Here is a 24,124-nt window from a genome sequence, read left to right on the forward strand (position 1 = left end):
TATTGGACTTTGACAAATTCATGTGTAGTCACATCAGTTTCCATATGTCAGAACACATGTGAAGGTAATTTCTTTCAGTCACTGATCTTGTGATACCTATGCCCTTACTTTTGTGCTCGGTTTCCTTTTCCTCAGAATCCTATACACATTACCATGCCTTAGCCATTACAGTGGTACATGTGTGCTGAGATATGTGGTATATGTGTGCAAGCCACCAAGTAGGCACTCATATTTGTCCACATCATGTTTGTTATGACTGTCACATACAGTGGCATACCACTGTGTAGCAGTGTTGCAGTCTGGCATAGATGGCCTACTCACCATCACTATTGTAGGAGTTTATATGGCAACACAAACCCTTGGTTGCATGTGAAGTAGCAGGTTTACAGAACTCCAGCTTACTCAGCCCCCTGTGCACATGCATCAGGCCCCTGACAACGTCATAACTTTATGTAGCCAGAGCAGGGGTGCTAGGGTGTTTTGAGCGGGGAATCTAGCCTCTTCATGATTGCTACTCAGCAGAACAATGCATGCTCCCCTGCAGACAGACACATGAACAATTGTGATCAAACATACAGAGATATCACATTTTCCTCTGCGGTACTTGATGTCAGACTTCCCCGCTCATGTACAGAGGACTGGGTACTTGCACGTGTAGGACATGTCTCATCATTTGAAGTCCTTAGTAATTTCCATGGCCAGCTTGGTTAGAGGTTGCATATCTATTGTGACTTCTATTTTGGGAACGTTCCAGGGTACAGATGGTGTTGTCTCCTGTCATGTTGGCATCTGATAGGCAAAGATCAGGTTAGGGTAGTGGCATACATGACTGGGTTATGTACTGACCTGGCCACCCTCTCTGCACATATGTTGAATGTTGACATGTAGACATTGATGTGTTGGACATTAAGTATTGGTCTATGTGTGTTCTTTCTCCACGTTTTCCCACATTACTGGTAAGGTATGTATTGTCTCCTACATTGCTCACTTTCTTTAGGCTGCATGCACTTTGTACACATCTCCTACAGCAACATTGACTGGTCATACATTGGACAAGATGCAACATGTGAATTGTGTCATTTGTAGATCTACACATCTTCTGCTACTGGCTACGTGATAGTAACCGTTTCATTGACGGTATTTGTGAGATGTAATAAGTGCCACGCTCACATGATATTACACCTGCCCCAGCACTTGCGTTGTTTCCAAGTGACATCCCATGTTGTATTTGCAAGTATCTGTGGGTATCTCTCAGCTGTCCATTCCCATCCTCCATTGAACATGGGTATGTAATCCTTCCAGCATGCCACAGCCTAGGTAACTATTACCATGACTGAATGATTTTAAGGTGTGAAATCATCTCAGTGCTGTTTTTTCATGAGCCAAATGCAACATATATTGCAAGATCTACTCCCATAATTTTTTTTTTATGGGTCTCTGACATTTTTTGAACATTGCTGGACATAGTTGCACATCACACACTTGATTGTCATGTCCAAACCATGCATGGGATAATTTGTTACTGTTGCTATCTTGCACTTGTCCCAGCATGTGAGCGATAATGAGCGGTGTGTATTGCTATGTGCTATGTGATGTTGTTATACAGAGCATACTAGGTAAACATGCTGACACATGTCAAACATTGTTGGCAAAATCTTTTCTACCTAGGACATACACCTGTACATTAGACTTCATCTGTTTATATAGAATTGCTATAGGCATGTCTCAAGACAGCAGATTTGTGTGAAAAGTCTGCATTTTATGTACATAGGGAGTGTAACACACTCTGCCTACATTAAACCCATACAATTATTTGGTGGTGCATTGCCGCATTTCATTCTTAGATCCTGACAATGGGTAATTTGTCTGGCAACCCATAGTGTACTCCACAGTCAACGTGTGTGTGTATGCCATAAGTGAGGTAGAGTCCACCATGTGTCAGGATTGTGCCTAATGGCAGTGCCAGGGCATAATCCCATGGATACATTGTGCCTCTAACATTGGGTACAATCCCTGTAGAATTACTGAAGATAAATAGTTACCAAACATGCCCCCCTCCTGTCATACATTCACTGTGCAGGCAAAGGAGCAATCACCCTGACCTGTGACAGTGTTCATTTCCGACATTACTTTAACAATATTTGGTCACAGACCCTACCTTATGTGTACCCCCATTGCATACATCCTGATAGGTGTGGAATTGATGTGGGGTAAGGGCTAGGAATTAGCCCCTTGCCCACTTGACGGAATGTTATATGTAGTGGTGCATGGATCCAGGCCTTCAGGAGTCACATGCCCTCGAATTAGTGTCACTGATATGTGAAATAGAGGCGGAAGACCCTCTCACATCACAAACAATGTTGCTATGATACTTGTAACTATTGTGTTTCTCACCTGCTCCCTGTAGTTTGAGTCACATTCCAATGGTATATATAGTGGAGAATGATTATACCAAGGAGAGTCAGGTGCATAGTATTTTATTTGTGCTACGCACAATGTAATGTTGATAGTCCAGTCTCTATGTATAAAAGTTCTCTACTATGTTGAGTCTCCTGCAAACTCCTACAGCAGTGCTCTATTGTTCCCCCTTCAAATTAGCTGCTCCATCATCATCCTCCTCCTCGTTGGGGATGTCAATCTGTTGGGAACATCCCAGGGAACATTTGTTCTTACACACGTTATGGAAGATTGCACATGCCAGTATGATTTTACCTACCAGTGGTGGAGCATACGAGAGGCTTCCTCCTGTCAAGGCAAGGCACCTGAACCTTGACTTCAGAAGCCCAAATGTCCTCTCCACCACATTTCATGTTCTTCTGTGCCCTTCCTTGTATGCATGCTCTTCCACCATTGTGAGACTGCCAAATTGAGTCATTACCCTTGTCTGTATTGTAACCTTTATCAGCTGCAAAGGAAAGAGAGAAGATGTGTTGGTAAAGCTTGATAGTGGTTTGGAATATACCATGGATGTTGTTAGTTGTAGGTGGAGTGAGGACTCAAACTTGCCTGTGGTATAGTGTATGTTCCTATTCTTGTGAAATGGTTTCATAGGTCTGTGTTGATGGACATGACAATCTTGGGTAGTGGCTCAAGGACCTGGTATTTTTCATATTCATTTTAAACTAATGGTTATACTATCGTAAAAATACATTCTGTAGTCCATATTTGAGGCAGTGTCGTAGTGTTGGATGGAACCTACCACTTTCCTGCACCACAATGGTGTCAGATGTAGAGACACCATAGTAGCACCTAGAAAGCCACACTGTGCTGTCCATTTTACCATGTAGCACTATGCATGTAGTGCAACACTTTGTTACCCTTTGCGGCAGATGTTGGTTGTACCAGCCATCAAGTGTATGAGTGTGTGTATCACACATTTATAGGATTATTTAATTTGATACAGTAGTATCTCCTTGCTTCCAATACATAGTTTATCACAGACACTTTCAACACATGTGCAGGCTTTGTGAGGGGGCACACCTATTTTTCACATGGGTCCCTATGTATGATACATGTGAGGTCAGGTATGTCCTCTATATTCCTGCAGAGTCCTACTATGGCATCCAAGATCTCTATAGTTTTGCACAAACTGTTCACCATGGTGGACCATTTGTAGTATACGGAACAGACATGTGGTGTTAGGGAGCACTGAGGGGTGCATGTGAGGTAGCACTGGAGTAGGTCTTGCCCCATTTCTCATGATTCTGCTCCAGGGTCTTTCATGGCAGGTTAATTTGTATTCGTATGTATGTGACAGAATGCAACAAACAAGTGTATGTAAACACTACAGGTATGTCAGGTATTTGTAGATGATATGTAGTTGGTAATGGCACCACTTGGGTGGCATTTGATATAGGTGCTGCCACAGGCTTGCCCACTATGATTTCCATGGAGGGGTGCCTATGTGTGACTTTCTTTAAATGGCCATGACCTATGCCATTGTCATACCTGAGCTATTTTTTGTTTGGTGGAATGTGTGTGGGATCTGTATTTAATTGTCAGCCAGTGGACACTTGTAGTGGTTTGTGGGCAGCTTCTGTATGCAAAGAGCACATGGTTCCACCTATCCACACGTGGTGTGCCAGTCAGGTTGTGGCAGAATATGTAGGCATCATGGACGCTGCCGCGAGAATTTGCTAGGATTAGTGAAGAGACCATGGTGGTCCACAATGGCCTGCACATTGATTGAATGGGTGTGCTTGCGGTTTCTATATAGATGTCCATTGCTGCAGGTCGACCCAGTTGCTCATGGGTGCAGTCCATTGCACCCAGCACATGTGGGAAACCAGCAATTTGGTAGAAACCTTGCTTGGTCTTATGCTGCGGATGCTGGGTGTTTGGGTGGCAGATGTGGTGGGGTGTGAGGCATATGATAGCATATGATAGCGTCCAGGACCTTAGGTAAGAGGACCGAGAACAATGGCTCGGACATACCAGCCACTTGTGCACCCATTATCTGAAAAGATCCAAGCATCAGCATGTGAAGGACAGCGAGGAGTTTTTTCATGGGTGGAAAAGTAGTGGGAGTTTGCACCCTTGCTGTGATGTGTCATGCAATGTGGTGCAGCAGGCATATGATGGACTTCGGATTTAGTCGGTACATCCTGATGGCATCTTGTTCCCTGAGGCCAAGAATGGTGTCTGTGTAGCATTTGTGGCTGCTCTGGTGGCGTTTGGGTTGCTACTGGGGAGGTGGAGGGACCTGCTGTCTTCGCTGACATCTGCAGTGTGTGCCATGTTGTCCTGGTGGTAGCAAATGCTCCTTCTGTTTGTTTTCCTTGAGTGGTGGGTGTGGGCCTCTTTTTAGCTTCTGGTCTGACTAGGCTTTACATTTTGACACTAATCGGACTTAGCATAATTTTGCGGTCCGCCTCCTTGGTATGCATTGTTTTTGCGTCCTGAGGTAAAAAATGAAGCAAAGGTGATGCAAACTTTTCCTACATATGGGCCTAAATTCCCATCGAACTATGTTCCATAAAAAATGGATGGTTAATGACTTTCCAAAAACTGGCCTGATCCCTTGCTTTCATGGCTTCCTTCAATTCTTCTCAGGCCACTTTCTGAATATATGCTTTCCTTGAAGACAGGATGTCCTTGTAAGCATTCTTAGCCCGTTAAAACTCACCCTTATCCCTTGGAACCACCTTAAGGGCTTGGCGGAGCACCTGATGAGCCACCCTGCAAGCCCTATCAAACCAGACACTGTAATTATTATCAGCCTTCCTCTTTTTTATATATGGTAACTTTGACACATTGCCGCAGATGAAGGAAAAGCCCTTGATAATTGCAGAGGGGTCAGCTTCCAGATTAGGACAAACAGCCATAGCATCTTCAACCCTCAATACCAAATTCTGTAAACACCCCCTCCCCGACCGTCACTTTATCTCATTTCCTCTTTAGACCTCTATTACCTGAAACAGTTAGATTGCCCTAAGATCTATCCTGGGCTCTATCATGCCTTAGTTCAACTTGCAATTCCAGGGCACTATGATCGCTCATACAATGCGTCCTGTTAACAAAATCTTTCACTAGCTACATTAATTCAGTTAAAACTATAATGTGGTCAATACTACTAGGTTTACCATGGCCATGAAAGGTTGCCCATGGGATGTCGCACAGGGGCTAAAAAAGAGATCTGAGACAAATGCCAAAGGATATTTCATAAGCATCTTATTTAGCACCTCCTCATATGCATTACGTTTACGCTGAAAATGTGTAATTCGATTGCCCTCAGGGTTAGTCAACCCACAAATGGATGTAATACAGAATTGACAAAACTTTAAGTTAAAATCCACTGCTTATAATAACAGTGGCTGTTAGTTTAAATTGGTGAATAACTTTTCTAGGACCTCATCCAACTCTTCCACCACTTCCGATAATGTGTAATCACATACTCCAAGCCCCTCAGCTGTGCCAGTGCCAGAAACCCAACACACGCTGTCTGCCAGAGTGCCTCAATTCTTCCAGTCAGTACTCTCTGCTGCTCTAGTACTGGGACCTTGGGTACAGCTCCATCAGTACACCTCAGTTCACACACTCCAAGCCCCTCAGCATTGCTTGTGCCAGAACCGCACACACACTGTCTGCCAGAGCACCTCAGCTCTTACAGTCAATATACACTGCTGCTCCAGTACTGGGACCTCGGGTGCTGCTCTATCAGTGTACCTCAGTTCACATACTCCAAGTCCCTCAGCTCTGCCCATGCCAGAACCACACACATGATGTCTGCCAGAGCACCTCAGTTCTTACAGTCAGTACACACTGCTGTTCCAGTACTGGGATCTCGGACACAGCTCCACATCAGCGCACCTCCGTTCGCACACTCCAAGCCCCTCAGCCATGCTAGAACCCCACACATGCTGTCTGCCAGAGCACCTCAGTTCTTAAGGTCAGTATACTCTGCTGTTCCAGTACTGGGACCTCGGGCGCAGCTCCATCATTGCATCTCAGTTCACATACTCCAAGCCCCTCAGCTGTGCCAGTGCCAGAAACCCAACACACGCTGTCTGCCAGAGTGCCTCAATTCTTCCAGTCAGTACTCTCTGCTGCTCTAGTACTGGGACCTTGGGTGCAGCTCCATCAGTACACCTCAGTTCACACACTCCAAGTCTCTCAGCCGTGCTTGTGCCAGAACCCCACACACACTGTCTGCCAGAGCACCTCAGTTCTTACAGTCAATATACATTGCTGCTCCGGTACTGGGACCTCGGGTGCAGCTCCATCAGTGCACCTCAGTTCACTTACTCCAAGCCTCTCAGCTGTGCCCATGCCAGAACCACACACACGCTGTCTGCCAGAGCACCTCAGTTCTTACAGTCAGTACACACTGCTGTTCCAGTACTAGGATCTCGGACACAGCTTCATCAGTGCACCTCTGTTTGCACACTCCAAGCCCCTTAGCCATGCTATAACCCCACACACGCTGTCTGCCAGAGCACCTCAGTTCTTACAGTCAGTATACTCTGCTGTTCCAGTACTGGGACCTCGGCTGCAGCTCCATCATTGCACCTCAGTTCACATACTCCAAGGCCCTCTTTCTTTTCGGTCCTCATTTTCCTACCACCCTCACTCACCACGAGAGGGTATAAGGTGGGGAGATCATTTAATACAGAGTGTTCTATGATCAATCGCTGCCCAACTCTGCCAAACCTTTACCTGCTCAGGCGTATGGTCTCGCTATACCGACTCCACCTTCCAACAACGGTCGATGGTGGTACATTGGAGGCATATTTAATCATTGGACCGAGCCAGACCAAAATATACTCCCTTACTCCAAGCCCCTCAGCTGTGCCAGTGCCAGAAACCCAACACAAGCTGTCTGTCAGAGTGCCTCAATTCTTCCAGTCAGGACACTCTGCTGCTCTAGTACTGGGACCTTGGGTGCAGCTCCATCAGTACACCTCAGTTCACACACTCCAAGCCCCTCAGCCGTGCCTGTGCCAAAACCCTACACATGCTGCCTGCCAGAGCACCTCATTTCTTACACTCAATATACACTGCTGCTCCAGTACTGGGACATCAGGCGCAGCTCCATCAGTGCACCTCAGGTCACATACTCCAAGCCCCTCAGCTGTGCCCATGCCAGAACCACACACACACTGTCTGCCAGTGCACCTCAGTTCTTACAGTCAGTATACTCTGCTGTTCCAGTTCTGGGACCTCGGGCGCAGCTCCATCATTGCATCTCAGTTCACATACTCAAAGCCCCTCAGCTGTGCCAGTGCCAGAAACCCAACACACCCTATCTGCCAAAGGGCCTCAATTCATCAAGTCAGTACTCTCTGCTGCTCTAGTACTGGGACCTTGAGTATAGCTCCACCAGTATACCTCAGTTCACACACTCCAAGCCCCTCAGCTGTGCCTGTGCCAGAACCCCACACACACTGTCTGCCAGAGCACCTCAGTTCTTACAGTCAATATACACTGCTGCTCCAGCACTGGGACCTCGGGTGCAGCTCCATCAGTACACCTCAGTTCACATACTCCAAGCCCCTCAGCTGTGCCTATGCCAGAACCACACACATGCTGTCTGCCAGAGCACCTCAGTTCTTACAGTCATTACACACTGCTGTTCCAGTACTGGGATCCTGGACACAGCTCCATCAGTGCACCTCAGTTTGCAAACTCCAAGCCCCTCAGCCATGCTAGAAACCCACACACTGTCTGCCAGAGCATCTCAGTTCTTACAGTCAGTATACTCTGCTGTTTCAGTACTGGGACCTCAGGCGCAGCTCCATCAGTGCACCTCGGTTCACACACTCCAAGCCCCTCATCCGTGCCTGTGCCAGAACCTTACACACACACTGTCTGCCAGAGCACCTCAGTTCTTATAGTCAGTACACTCTGCAGTTCCTGTACTGGGACCTTTGGAGCAGCTCCATCAGTGCAACTCAGCTCTACCCTAGCGAAGTTACTTCCTTTTCTATACATGGACCCCACTCACATACAGTTCCATTATAGCCGCTCAGTTGTGATATTCAGTCCCACTGCTAAGCTAATACTGGACTTAAAAGAGCAAAACAGCTCAGCCAGGATACTTCAAGTCTAACATCTAAAGCCACTGTTGATGGGAACCACCACAGCTCCAACAGAATCCATCAATTCTAACATTCAGTGCACATTTCTTCTCAGTACAAAGGCCCAAACACACCCCCTTCAGGACTCCTCATTTTTGTGGTTTAGAGGCAAGGCCACTCCCATGCTGGGCCCCACTGGCAGCTTCACCAGGGCACCTCCAGTCAAATATTCAGCAACACTTGTACGCTAATACTAGGTTCCGCACATAGCTTCATTAATATACCTCACTTCTGATCTTGTATGTCTGTTACGATTCCAGTAGTGTAGCCCATGTACAACTCCATCATTGCACCTCAACCCTAACCTGCAGCTCCCCATTATGTCAATGCTAGGAATTAAACAGCTCTCCTGCTGCCTTTCTGTTATTCCAGCACTGGGCCGAGACACAGCTTTGTCTATACCCCAAATCCTGATCTGAAGTACCCTAATCTTGCTGTATTGGGGGATCACACACAACTCTGGTAATGTACCTCCTGCTGCTCTGCTTCGCCCCCTGCTGTTACACACTCTGACTTCTGTTTTGGAATGTAGGGGAGCCAATTAAATCTCTTCTCAGCTGCCATCTTTATTTTGGAGGGTCTGTTTCACCTATATTACTCCGTTCTTTCCTTTACTCTGTTTACTCACAATGCTTTAGATCTCTCCCACTTTTCTCTTTCCAGCTCTTAAAATCCACATTACCAGCTTCCCTCTTTCTTTCAACTGTTTATTTCTACTCTTCTTCCTTTTTTTTATTTCCTCTTCCCCTTGCTACCTCCTCTTTCAAACTCGCAAAACCTTAGGTATTTCTTTCCTTTTGTATTCCTCTCTTTTTTCTTCATCAGGTGTTCATTCTTTCACAATTTTTTCTCTCCCCTTCATTCTTTCTTTGTCTTTTTTATTTACTCTTTTCTTTGACTCAATATGCGTCCATTCATTTATTTTTTAGACCTTTCTTCCTTCGTTTCTCTGGGGTTTTTCTTATCTTTATCTGCCAATTCATGTTTTACTATAAATCCCTTTTTTGCCAGTTTGTATGTGGAAGCCACAAGTTATTTGTCGGGACCCGAAGTGTTAAAGTGGTTTCCCCATTCTGTGTGTTTCTCTGGGAAATGTGTCAGTACAGACATGCCCTGGTTCTTTCGCTGCTTTTTTCACCCACCATCTCTCTTACTTCTCTAATATTAATTTTTCTCTTTGTTTTAACACTTCTTTAGTTATTTGTTCCTCTTTATCTTTCGTTTGCTAGCTTCCTTCCCTTTTTTAATTTGTCGCACAAGTTTGCTCTATTTCATCTCTTAGTTGTGCTTTCATTTTCTCGCTCTTTCTTTCCCTTCTTTCTTTCCCTTGCAACCCCTTCTCTTTCTTCCTTTTGTCTGTTGTACTCCTTTTGCTTCTCTTTCCGGACCCATCCGCTTTCTCTCCTGAGGCCTCGTTATCAATGGAGGAAAAGAAACAGTGGCACTGGGGCCCCAAGACCTACGGACCTCACTCAACTCTAATTACTGCTGTATTTTCCTACCAAAATTCCAGTCAACCAATTTCCTTTCTAACTCTAGGGCCCATGACACCATTTCTACTCCACTTGTCCTTTCCATCTTTACTCCCAACTCCTTCTTTCCTTTCACCTTCCAATTCGTCCAAAATCATATTTTTGTTATGGTGTTTTAAACACTACACTCTAATGCCAAAAGTTTATTTCTGATAAAGGTTTTTATGTTTGGTAAATGAGGGTAAATGGAAGTGCTTTAGTTAAATGCTGGGCTTCTAGAATTTATGGCAGGAAATGACGAAATTATGAGGCAGGGTTGACCAATTTATGTGACAAGAAAAGTCCAGTTATGAATTTACAATGCCATTAGCTCAAACTCAAGCAAATGCGAGACTTATTTCATTGTAAATGCTTGTTTCTTTGGGCTCTTTCTTTCAGCAACTTTTTCCCGTCTGCTGGACTACTCATTACCATTATCTTGGACTTTGTACGGTTGGCGATTTCTCCTGTAGTGATTTTCATCCTGGTTTTGAGCTTGTTTCATAGTCCGCTAGATTTAGTCTGCTGACAATGAGTTTCCTGCTTGGCAGGTTTTTTTCTTCCTTGACGGGTATGATTTTTCTCTCTCTCCCTTCTTTTATTTTGCTACTGTGCTGCCATTTATTTAGCCCCTTTCTTTCTCTATTTTCATATACTATGCATCTCTCTCTCTCTATATATATATATATATATATATATATATATATATGTATATATAAATGTCTACATATATTAGCTTCATAGATCTACGTCTTTAAATTTATATCTACAACCGTGTGTAGCTAAACTTTATGCATATCTATGGATACCTTTGTACAAACACATTTATGTTATTACATCTATATGTATGGAGGTCGGTGTTTTGGCATATCTCTATTCAGATCTCTTTGTTTCTCAATCGGCTGTCATGCATATGGCACACATTTCGTGTCCCCTGTCAAACTTTTTTATATGTATTACAGTTCTGTTACACCTTGCTACAGCTTCTCTTTTGATGTTCCTGGAGGAGTGCACTCTGTTTTTCGGCTTACTCTCCCTACTAGAGTTGAGTTTTCTGCTTGTTGTTGGTTTTGCCTATGTTTCCTGATAGAGCCAGCATGCATGCATCACTCCTCCCCTTTACATATTCTCGGTGGACCCCCCATTAGGTGTTACATCCAAATTGTCTCAATGATTTTTGCGGTGGGCTTGTACCTTAGCCTTTACCAGTAGAGCTCTAACCTTGAGCTACACATGTTTATTTTCCTACTGCGTGTTGCCTATGACAGAATCATTTGTCATTGGCTGTGCTCTGCTCAGCATGGCTTTCCATGTCTTCTTGAAATGTTTTGTGGGTTCTCCACTTTTTTCCAGTGAGATGTTCTTTCACACCCTTGTCTCTCTTGTGACTGGTCTACACCACCTTCAATTAGATCAGTTACTTCTATGTGAGAATTGGGTAGGACATGTTCGCAGACCCACCTCCTGGGTTTATATTACTTTGGCACCTAATTCTAACGGAAGGAATCTGAAGCTAGTTGTCTCTAACAGATGAACAAGTTACTTACCTTTGGTAACGCCATATCTGGTAGAGACGTAGGGGCATATTTATACTCCATTTGAGCTGAATGTGCATCAAACATTTTCTACTCCATTCAACGCAAACCGTGCACCATATTTATACTTTGACGCCTGACCACGCGGATGTCAAAATTCCACTGTGTGCGTCATTTTTTGGATGCGGGAAACCGCCTTGCGTTAATGACATGCAAGGTAGGCATTACCACCCAAAAAATTACTTTAAGGCCTGTGCACCTTATTTATACTCGGGCGGGCCTTAAAAAATGGCACACAGCCTGAAGTGCGCTGTTTCTTAATGCCCGGGTCAGGGCAGGAGTTAAGGGACCTGTGGGCTCACTTCCATGGTATCTGACCATGGAACCAGTCCAGAAGTGCCCTTCACTGCCCCCAAGGACACCCTCTGCCACCCCCACCCACCCCTGGAGGGCACTCATGGATGGGGGGGACCCATCCCAGGTAAGTACAGGTAAGTTGAGGTAAGTATTATTTATTTATTTTTTAAGTGGCATGGGGAGACTAATTTGGGCCCCCCTACATGCCACTGTGCCCAATGGCCATGCCCAGGGGACAGAAGTCCCCTGGGCATGGCCATTGGGCAAGGGGACATGGCTCCTGTCTTTGCTAAGACAGGAGTCATTCCAATGGGGGTTGTGCGTCAAAAAATGGCGCAAGTCCAGTTTGAGCCATGATTTTTGACTCAAACCTGACTTGCACCATTTTTTGACGCACAACCCTCATTTTCCCCTACACCAGCACCGGCTAATGTCAATCCTTAAATAAGGCGCCCACATGGCGAGTAGGAATGGCGTTAGCCGGCTGTAACATTTTTTACTCAAACCAGCGCAGGCGCTGGTTCGCGTCAAAAAGTATAAATATGGGCCATAGACAAGCAGCAGGTTCCTTATCGACCCACCCAGCCTCCCCGTTCTTTGAACAAATTATTTTTCCTCATTATCTCTTCTTGGTATCATCATTCTATGCATTTTGATTTAGTAATTGTAATTCAAAATTACATTTATATCTCTTGTTGGCACACTGTTCCATTATCAGTTTCTATGGTGGATCTGCGTTGTTCCATTGATTCAGGTCACAGAAGAAACTGACATCAGCGAATCGGAGGAGAGATTATATGGACTCCATCTACATCATATCTAGTGGACGATGTTGATGCAGAGTCGCACTGCACCCTCCATTGTCGGGCAGAGGTACTGCCAAGAAGTTTTTCCAGATCCAGTCTGGCGCCTAGGGAGAATTCTAAGATAAGGAATTTGTGGTTAGTCTATGTCTCCATGAGATAAGGAGTTACTGAAGGTAAGTAAGTTGTTAATAGGTGCCTGGTTCCACTTGGGGCACCAACAGCATGGGGGTCATAGGAGAGATTTAAAGCTCCAACACACCTGGCAGCTCGACAAAAAGTACAGCACAGTCTTCTGCTGTGTGCGAGTTGGAATCCTTACCTTATCCTGCCCATACTGACTGTGGGTGGGAGCAAAAACAAAGCACCCTCCCCAACCTCAGTAAGATCGGGTAGAAGATTTGAGTCCGGAGGCTCCCGCTCATTACAGGCATGGAAGTAAAAGGAGTGTCCAGCCCAGTCTCTACCATCCTTGTGGTTCCTGGGGGTAAGGGGAACCCCAGAGACATATAGGAATAGAGCATAGCATTATTGCTCCCAGGGAGATGAGGACCCTGAGGAGCGAAGAGATTCATGGCATGGGGCTTCACGCATGTCCCATCTTCTATAATTTTTCTTCTTGCACCAAACAGGGTTTGAAAAAGCTCCAAAAGGAGAATGATACTTGTGGCTTAACTTATTTTGACATTTCCCCCACCCAGATGGGCTGTTTCGGGTATTGGCCTGCAGTACCCACCAGGTGCCCCCCCATAAGGCCCTCTTTATATGGCATTTTTTTAGGAGTACTCTAATGGCTGCCCCAACATATTCTCCATGTTGTGGACAACCAATCAGGATCTACCCATTCACTTTAAATGCACCAGAGCATTTATGGAAACCAACTGTCCTGTTAGCGCTAACGTTTTTACAATCATCACCCCATTTATTCCTACCCAAGCACCTTTTAAATGCTAATTTCTCAAAATGTCTGAAAAGATTTATACTAAATACAAATGCTTTCAGAGTAAAGTTTATAACTTTAATCCAAATTTGGTGTAATTTCATTTATCCTATATTTTAACGATGTTATAGTTAGGTATAGAATAATACATTCACTTACACTTAAAACCCTTAGAAATTCAGTGACAAAACAAAGGTTTAATGGGACATTATAATTAGGTGTAAATTTCAGGTAAAACGTAATATTTTAAACTAAAAAACGCTCACTAAAACTCTCAAGCTATAGTTTAATAAATACATTAGACACACACTACCAGATACTATGCATTAAATTACGGATCTGTACATCCAGTAGCCAGATATAACTTTGGTGACACCTTCGAATCATATTTGAATCCTATTAGGTCCTTGTTTGCATAATCACAATACTCTCCACCTATATAAGATGCAACATCACAATATGAAAGCATGCAATTTTATGAATGACAGGGCTATTGGCTTTGTCACATTACCATCACATCAGTATAAAGCAGGCCCGTTGTTTTTGTTAGGGTATCCATCGGTAAAACCAATGCAGTTATTAATCCTGTTAAAATACGTTCATAAACAATGTTAATATATAAAATGTTTGTCAATTAAATTGTCAATAACACATTTATATTCAAAACACTCAGCACTAGGGGTTTCTACACTCTGGTGTCTATAAACAACATTTCCAGCTCTGAATGTACTTGAATATAGTGCGAAACCTCTCCTGAGGTCATGAATTCAATGACCCTGGTGAAGCAGGAGACTTAGGGCCTCATTACAAGGCTAGCAGTCCAAGGACCACTGGCCTCTTTGTGGCGGTCAGAGCGCTGCAACTTTGGCGGTCCAACCGCCACATTACATCCCTGGGGAGCTGACCTGCCAGGAGACCACCATTCCCGCCAAGAACATTGTTCCCGAAGGGGTGATGGTGGTCTGAGTTGTACTCAGCCAGGGCTGTGCTGAACTCAGCGCAGCCTGGCTGATTACAACTCACCTTACCAACAGCCTTTTCGTGGCAATCACCTCACCATGGAAAGGCTGGTGGTAAGGGGGAGCTGGGGGCTGCTAGGCTGGCAGTGAACATTCCGAGGCTTCTGTGTGCTATGGCATTGACCTTGCCCCCCTTAATTGAGCCAAGGCCAATATTGTAGCATTGTTTCCACCTGTCAATCCGGAGGCAATATTCCTGCTGGTCTGCCTGGCAGAAACATTGTAAAACACTTGGGGGGACGCCACCGTCTTTGAGAATCCACTTTTAGGACTGCCAAAGTCATAATGAGGACCTTAGTGTGTTTACTAAAATTCCCTTGAGGCCTCTGCACTCACTGCAGCGCCTCCTAGCCTGCATTGGTGGTACCTCTGCTCAGTCTTGGGGCACCACAGGGATGAAAATAAATTCAGAGAATGCCATCACAGGACATATTGGGTTGCTCTATGTTCCACTCCGGTAGCTCCCACCACTTGACTATGCGATCACGTGTCTTTTTTTTTTTGTGGAAGCCCATTCCCATCTGGGCTTCCACGCTATGCACTGCCTTGCATTACTGTGCATGTATTAAGCCTCACAAAGCCATGCAAATTCACTTTGCACAGATTAGTAATTGACAAATTTATTTTTGCTTCAGGGCTGCACCAAAAAAAGGGATGCAACCCCGATGTAACATATTAGTAAGTTTGATTCTAAATGGTTGCTTTCAGATATTAACTTTGATGCAAACTGTGTGTCAATTCATGTTTTATTGAGGTATTTTGATGTCTACATTGATTGTACTTTGTTCCAATTTAATAGCTACATTTTTTTAACTATACATTAGAAATGTCTTTGTTTATTATTGGTAATTTCATTTTAGTGTTGCTATTCATGTATCACACAAGTTTCCCTGAGGATTGCTTGACGACTGTACCATAGGGCCAATTATAAGCTCAGAGTTGCTCACAGAAACATGTTTTTCTGCTAGGTGTAGGAGGTCATTGATAGCTCATTTCAAGACTGATGACTCGCTTACCCATAGTTTAACTGTTCACATTTCTGCATCAATGTGTTATTTTCAAATTTGTAGCTACACTGCTTAGCCTATTGTTAAAAAAAATAAGCACCACATCATCAGATCTTTATTAATATAACATTGAACAGATTCCAAAAACATGCAAACTCATCTTTTCACATTGTTTTGTTTCACTTACTTTTGACCATACTGCTGCTGAAGCTGCCAGTAATGGACAGAGTGATAAGGTCACCAATGTTAATTTCCAGCCATAAACAAATCCAACAACCATTGATCCTACAAATGTAGAAAGGTTTTGTGCAAACATGCTCACTTTGTCTCCAAGGCCGTCACGAATAGTGTTGATGTCACTATATAGGGAGAGATATGGATTGAAATATAGATAGAAACAGGAATAGGGATATAGAATGAGAGAAAGAGTTAGGAAGAGATAGAGAAGGAGAGAGAGAAAGTGGAATGAGAAACACAAATGAACATGTTTTTCTTTCCCATACTGGAGATTATTACACATAAGGACTCTAAAGTATTTTGGGTGAGATGGAGTTTATTTGTTATAGACTAATTAGTCTACAGCTGGTTCGGGCAAATAAAATCTAATTTTGTGAAGTTACTTTTCCAAAATATTTATCAAAAAATGACTTTGCTGGTGAACTGTTTTTTCACAAATATTAAAATTAGTATATTAGTGGTTGGATCATTCTAGTATGTTATCCCAAACCCATGTTAGCAGAAATATGATCTTATTCTGAATTTTAGTTTTTCTCTTCAGACAGATGCTGTCTTTTACAACAAAAAATTATTTTTCAAGCTAGCCACTCTAGGTACATGCTAACCCTCAGTTCTTGCATTTACCACATTTAAATGATAGGCACCCTACCTTGTGGGCTGCAAAGCCTACTCGGGGGGGGGCTTATTCAACTTTTAAAAGGAGAGTTATTTTCTGTAAAAAAAAAGGTTATTTTGAGAGCCTTATTTGTAGGCTTCAGAGCTGCAGCAGGCAGGCTTTACAGGGAAGGCTGAAGCCATCTATCCCTTGTTAGCCTAGCTAATGGAACATCATGTGCTGTAGTCCATTGGTGATATTTAACTTCTAATGTCACTAATGTATTTCCCGCGCCATATACTTTGATCACACTGGAATGTTAAATATGTAAATTAATAATTAGGATTTCTGTCATGTTTTATGGGGTTAGAGCACATACATTGGGATCTGGATAGCAGTGCAGCAGTACATTGAGTTAACACATCAGAAGCATCAGTCACAAAAAATGAGGAGAACTACTCTCAAAGAGGTATGTTTTGACACTACGATCATAAGGTAGCTATATTGCAAGACATCTTTAGAGCAACTGCTGAAACTGTGCTAAAGAACGTTATGTACATATATTTTGATTCGCACTGATTTGCCTTTTTTAACAATTTATATTAGCAATACGTAACAATACTTAACACATGATCATTTGAAGACTCTAGGGGTTGAAAATGGGTTACAAAGTGAAATATATGGAAATCTCTCAAGATGCACACACTTGTTTGTATAGTCCTCTCTTGTGTAGTCTATTGTTTGCTGTTTTGTATGTATTCATTCAATAATTTATAATTTTTATTAATTTTAATATCTATGTTATTTTTTATGTAGAATACTCTTGTTAATCAGCGTCATTCATTGTCTGTCCTGTCTTGCGCTCTTTGTTTTGCTGTAAGTTTTTGTTCGATCAACTCCTCTGTTATACATATTTGTGCTATCTTTATGTTTAGCGGTTTTTAATACTTTTTTCCACTTTTTTATCTTTGTGCTTTTCTTTTATCTCTCATCTATTTCCTTTTTCTATTTCATTGTGCATTGAAAGTGAAAACTCTTATGTTATAGTCAAAGTATATTTAATGTAAATGATTTTACAAATACAAATGTTCTTTTACTTTGTTATTTTTAGTTCTTTTAATGCTGAATGTTTAATACTGTATCTTGGAATTTTGGATGACGGGTTTGCAAAAATTAAATAACAAAAGCATGTGAAACATCTAAATAAACCAAATACATGTAGTGCCTTGCTTCAGAAGACTTCTTCAGACATTGAATCTTCACATCTTCATTGACATAGGTTCAGCAATGTTTGCTTTTCTCCCGCTTTAGGGCTTGAGGCTGGGCTAGCTATTTTATGTCATCCATTCCTTAATATTGACTTGAAGTCACATTTTATTTGGAATTTTAGAAAAAATGTAATACATTGCTTAATTCCTTCCTGCAAGTCACATGTATAATAAAACTCCAACGGAAACCTAATAAAATTGCACTCAGATCAAAATGCTTCCTATTCCTAAATGTAGTTATATTTTACTAAAGAATATTACAATATCAGGATGTTTAGATTTGGATCTTTTCTTATACTCAACTATTTGGTCTAATGATATTGTAAGGAAATGCTTCTTCTTGCAGGATCAACCCTATAATTTAGGTCTGATGCTGCTAATTCTTAGACTGAGTATACTGAGTTCCGCTAATCAGACCTCTGTGCCAGTGCTCTGACCCTTAAAAGGTATATGCCTTCTTGGCTTACCCACATTTGTAATGTTAACTGACTTACACGTCGTTTGTATACTGTACAGGGGGATACCTAGGGCCTGTAAGTTAAGTATCTCTTGTGGACTTCAGCACTCATTTTGCCAGCACAAGTGTTGCAAAGCAAAGCGTGTCTCCCAATCCACCATTGCTGACTAGAAGAGCATTTTTTACACTGCTAATGCAGCTTTGGCTTTCAGATATATAATAAAGCCCAAACTTTCACCTATACGTTATGCTTACTGAGCCCTAAAGAAAGTGTGATTTTTATTAAATTGAATTATGTGTTTTGTTCACTTTACATGTTCTGACTTAAAAAACCCAGCATTGTCCTTTTTTACTGTGGAAAGCTTGATAGCTGTATTGGTAAGCAGAGAGTTTCAGGCTGATGTCTCATCAGTGAGAAGTGCTGAATGGGACTACTAAAAATGTTACTTCAAGATATCAAAAGAATTGTTGCATTAAACCTGACTTGTTGCTCAGGTTGAATTTAATGTGACTATTTCATGAATGGTAACTTTAGAAAGTCACCACTTTGCTGTCCAAAGTTCCAGTGACCTTTTACAGTCACACAAGGCACCTATCCTCAAGATAGCATTCTGCCCTCCTGGGGAGAGTTGGGAATGACTCTCAGGAAGGGAAACAATAGACCTGCTGATGGAAGAGGTGTGATCTCCTCCTGGCAGGATGGCCAGAGTGGGATTTGATTCCAAAAGGTGAGGTTCAAAGGGAAATCGTGTTGAAGTACTAATGGTAACCGCATGGGGAAGAGCTGCTCTTTTGCCTTTGCAAAGGAGAATCCTTTCCGCTGAGCTTTAAATCAGACCCTAAGATGCTAATTCATATCTGCTTATTAAAATGGATTGTGAAAGGGGGAGCGTGAGCCTCCCAAAATTGTCAAACTGTAACTGTACGTCAGCATAGAGAAGTTCAGTACAACCTCTGCCTCTTGTGACCGGGACTGGGGACTGAGGTCTGCCAGTCTACCGGCTTGGTGAGGAGGCATTACACAGGAGGATCAAGACCACTCTATCTGGAACCTATTGCACCTGCATCTGCCTATCTGCTGAGACCAGAGGACCCTGTGAGTGGTTTGAGGTCCAGTGAGGATCTTGTTGAGTGGATCACTTAAGCAGAGTGTAAAATGTTAGGTCCACATTGAGGACAAATCATTGCACAAATTGGGCTGTCTTCCAGAGTGCTGCTGTTTGCCAGGTGGGGGCTTTGGTGAAGATCATGGTTGTCAACATGGTACAGTGATGTACAAAAAGAGGGCAATCTCCCCTGTGCAGTTTTGTGACCTGAAGGGCTGTCAACTTATGTGTACTGTTCATGACTACAGTAGGCCAGGAGGGATCCCATGATGAAGAAAAAGGCTGTTTCCCTGATACATGGCTGTGACAAGAAGAAAGCCATTGCCCCCATGCAGAGTTGTGACCTGAGGGGCTGTCACCCGGAGTGCCATGTTTGCGAACCGTGTGTACCAGGAGGGACCACCATGAAGGCAAAGGCCATAAACCTGATGCAGCACTCTGGCTTGAAGATGACCATCACTCCTTTCAGTTTTGTAACCTGAAGGAACCATCTCCTTGTGTGTGCAGTTCCCAACCCCTTTATAGAAGGCGCTTGATACCCAGAGAGAATGAGGCAGCAATTGAAAAGTAGTGCTTTGCCATCATGTGGGCCTTGCACAAGTTCCACCTTTACTTGTTTGGCTCTAGGGTTGAACTGCAAATGGATCATAAGCCATTAAAATGGTCTATTTCTCTGCATGGGTTAGATTTTGTAATGTAGCACAGAGCCAGATTGATCCAGGGGAAGACAGATGGACATTCCTTCTGGTTTTACCGGTGTGAACACCAAACCTTTCCAGGCTAGGAGTTTGTCTGGGGTAGTTTTATTTGAGAGTGCATCTGTTGGGACAGAAAAGTCCCCAGCATGGTGATGGGCGCACACCCTTGCCCTTAGTGCCCTAGCTGTCGCAATGTCTGAATCCCTGGTGCTGATCTTCATACGTGAGCAAATGAGGATGTGTGTGCATCATACCTTAGGGCTGTCTTATGTATTGTGGTCTTGTTAGACCAGGGAGGGCAACACACAGCACTACCTTCATAAGTGGTAATAGGCTGCTACCTTAAGTGGAGTTGAGTAGCAAGAGCACAGTGGTGGCAACATACTGTGTATTTGTACTAGTCATCTGCGAGTGGACAGGTCTTTTTACCTATTTCACTGAATGAGGCCTGCTGGCTCACTCATGTAAACTTCCAATGCTGTGTGCTTATCTCCCGCTTAGTCTACATGGGGTCAGCATATAGCGCTTTGCAGCACATGTGTATATGTGCTGTAATGTATGTGTTCCTGTAGATGGTAAAATACATTGAGGCCTAAAGATTTCATCCTGGAAGAAAAGGCTCTTGGAAAAGGCATGTGAAGGAGGAGGAGCCATGGCAAACACATATGTGGATTGCTTACATTCCTGAGAGCTGCACAATGGAGAGTCGGGCTTTCTTGTGCACTTCAAAGGGTTCTTAGATACTAAAAAGGCCCCAGGTCAGTGGGGCCTTGGCACATCCCAGGAAGGTAATGGGGCTGATAAGGCAAACATAAAGAATGGGGCACAAGGTATGTGAAATCTTTTGATAGGAGTATATCAGTGAGGTTTATCCAACTGTGACCCTTTAACTACTTCTATGGTCTGAGTGGGGCTAGTATGGAGTAACTGCTGCTGTGATGGCCTGTTTCCTGCAAAAAAGACAGGAAAGAGGAGGGGGCTCTTTAAAGGGGGCAACTTCAGTATCACACACTTCAAAGACCAAGGGCCTGATTTAGAGTTTGGTGGATGGGGTTACTCTGTCACAAACGTGACAGATATCTCATCCGCCGTATTATGATTCCATTTTATTCTATGGATATCCCATCTGCTATCATACTATGGCAAACGAGATATCCATTTAATTTGTGATGGAGTAATCTGTCTGCCAAACTCTAAATCAGGCCGTAAGAAACTAAGGGGGTCATTCCTACCCTGGCGGTCGGTGATAAAGCGGCGGCCAACCCGCCAACAGGCCGGCGGTCCCAAAAAATTAATTCTGACCCTGGCGGGAACCGCCAACACAGACCGCCACTTTAACACTCCGACCGCCACGGCGGGACAAACAAACAGCGCGGCAGTCACCGCCAACAGGCAGGCAGCAGACCATGTACCGCCCACCCTATCAAAACTCACCAATCCGCCACCTTTTCCGGGGCGGGAGCACCGCCGATAAAAACACGGCGGAAACATACTACGAACGGGAAAACGTTCACCTCTACACACTCCACGAGGAATCTGGACAGCATGGAACCCGAATTAAACATCCTACCTGCTCTCGTCTACCTGCTCATCTACCACGAGTACGAACTCCGGCGCAGACGACAACGGTGAGTACTGCACCTACGACACAGGGGAGGGGGACGAGGAAGGGTTACGGGCACACACATACGCGACACACCCACCCCCCAACTATCTACACACCAATGCAGAGCGCCAAGTCACAGTGACACCACCCAAACCCCCCGGAATAATGCAAAGACATAATTAAAGTGAGAAACAAATTTTATGTATAAAATAGGTTCTTAGAAGTCATGGTCAAATAGCAATATAAATATTAATAAATCAAGTAAAAACATTGCGTAACCGATAAACAGAGGCAATTAGTCCTGCACAGTCACTTAAATTTCAAGTGTCCGTGGGCCAAAGTGTATCAACACAAGGGCAAAGCCCACACAGGAGACCTGAGTCCGTTGGAGAGAACACTGCAGGGGCATCTGATGATAAAACTACAGGCACCTCAGGGGGAAGGGAAGGGGGGGCACCACAGCCACATGAGTCCACGACGCCAGATCCACGAAGGGGCCACCATGCCCGCTGTGCCATCCTGGGGAGTGCAAAGCCACAGTCTCTCAAGTCTCTACAGTGGGTGGCTTGCCCACTGGACCATCCTGGGGAGTGCAAAGCCACAGTCTCTCAAGTCTCTACAGTGGGTGGCTTGCCCACTGGACCATCCTGGGGAGTGCAAAGCCACAGTCTCTCAAGTCTCTACAGTGGGTGGCTTGCCCACTGTGCCATCCTGGGGAGTGCAAAGCCACAGTCTCTCAAGTCTCTACAGTGGGTGGGTTGCCCACTGTTACATCCTGGGGAGTGCAAAGCCACAGTCCATCAGGTGGATTACAGAGACCACTGGTCATGGAGGAGGCATGGTGGGCAGAGTGAAGCGTGAACAGTAGCTCGACACAGAACCGGCACTGTCATTGGGCCAGCGGTGCTTGAGACGGCGGGGCCCAGCGGAGCGGTGCTTGACAGGAAGGGCCCAGCGGAGCGGTGCTTGACAGGAAGGGCCCAGCGGAGCGGTGTTTGAGACGGCGGTGCCCAGCGGAGCGGTGCTTGAGATGAAGGGCCCAGCGGAGCTGCGCTTGACAGGAAGGGCCCAGCGGAGCGGTGTTTGAGACGGCGGTGCCCAGCGGAGCGGTGCTTGAGATGAAGGGCCCAGCGGAGCGGTGCTTGACAGGAAGGGCCCAGCGGAGCGGTGTTTGAGACGGCGGTGCCCAGCGGAGCGGTGCTTGAGATGAAGGACCCAGGGGAGCGGTGCTTGAGACGGCGGTGCCCAGTTCAGCGGTGCCTTTTTTCACGGCGGGGCCCTCTTCAGCGGTGCCTTTCTTCACGGCAGGGCCCTCTTCAGCGGTGCCTTTCTTCACGGCGGGGCCCTGTTCAGTGGTGCCTTTCTTCACGGCGGGGCCCTCTTCAGCGGTGCCTTTCTTCACGGCGGGGCCCTGTTCAGCGGTGCCTTTCTGCACGGCGGGGCCCTGTTCAGCGGTGCCTTTCTGCATGGCGGGGCCCTCTTCAGCGGTGCTTGTCCAGTCATTCAAGGGAGCCAGACCTGGCCAGGACTCCATGCTTAGTCGCCCTCCGACCGTGCAGTTGCTGGACCCTTCGGTGACGGAGTCCTGGGCCCTTGGGTGTCCTCCCTCACACCAGGGATGGGGCTTGTGGGGCCCTCCTGGTCCGCGCTCCTGCTGGCTGACTTCTCCGCCCTGCTGCCCTTGCCCTCCTTCGATGAGGCTCTCTGGCCCTTGCCTCCCCTGGATGTTGTGGCAGGTGAAGTGGCTAAACTTTGGTCCTTGGGGGCAGCCGTGTCAGTCTTCTCACGGCTGCCCTTGATTTTATGGGTCCTCTTTCCAGGGGGGGGGGGGCTGGCTGTCCCCTTGCTGCTGACAGATGTATCACTGCTGCCAAAGGGTGGACTCCAAAACCCATGCACTATGGTGACACTTGAAGCCGGGCTGGTGGTGGCTGAGGTGCTCTTGGGACTCTTAGCAGATGGAGGGGTGGGTCAGGTGAGGCAAAGAGGTTAAGATTGGAGAGGTAAACTTTTTTAGGACCAAGGTAAAAGGTAGGTGTAGTGGTTATGGGAGTGGAGGAAGAGGATGTGGTTGTAGGAGAGTCAGGTGTGCTGTCTTTGGGTGCAGGTGCTTGTGACGTAGGCTGTGGTGATGTGGTTGGCTGCTGGGTGGGTGGCTGCCTGCGTTTGTGTGTCTTGGAAGAGAATGTGACAGACACAGTGGGAGAGGACACAGGGGACGTGTAAATGGCAGTGGGGGTGGTGACTGCACGTGTGCGGACTGTACTGGAGGGTGTGCTGGTGATGGAAGTACTGGCTGATGGCGGTGTGCATGCATGTGTGAGTGTAGACGTCACAGGGAGGGAGGAGGGAGACGAGGAGGAGGGGGACACAGAGGTGGTAGTGACTGTTGGCATGTCTGCATCTGGG

The 24,124-nt window shown here is 45.0% G+C and overlaps 1 protein-coding gene across 1 annotated transcript in view; it reads right to left on the reverse strand.

The window, feature by feature from the left end:
• The window catches only part of LOC138262461 (ATP-dependent translocase ABCB1-like), a 691,566-nt gene that overhangs the window by 651,725 nt on the left and 15,717 nt on the right, over positions 1–24,124 (reverse strand). Inside the window, exon 3 of the mRNA XM_069212356.1 lies at positions 15,936–16,107. Within this exon, the coding sequence (XP_069068457.1) occupies positions 15,936–16,107 (172 nt within the window). The remainder of the gene's footprint in view (positions 1–15,935; positions 16,108–24,124) is intronic.

Source organism: Pleurodeles waltl, chromosome 10, assembly GCF_031143425.1.
Source record: "Pleurodeles waltl isolate 20211129_DDA chromosome 10, aPleWal1.hap1.20221129, whole genome shotgun sequence".
NCBI lineage: Eukaryota > Metazoa > Chordata > Amphibia > Caudata > Salamandridae > Pleurodeles > Pleurodeles waltl.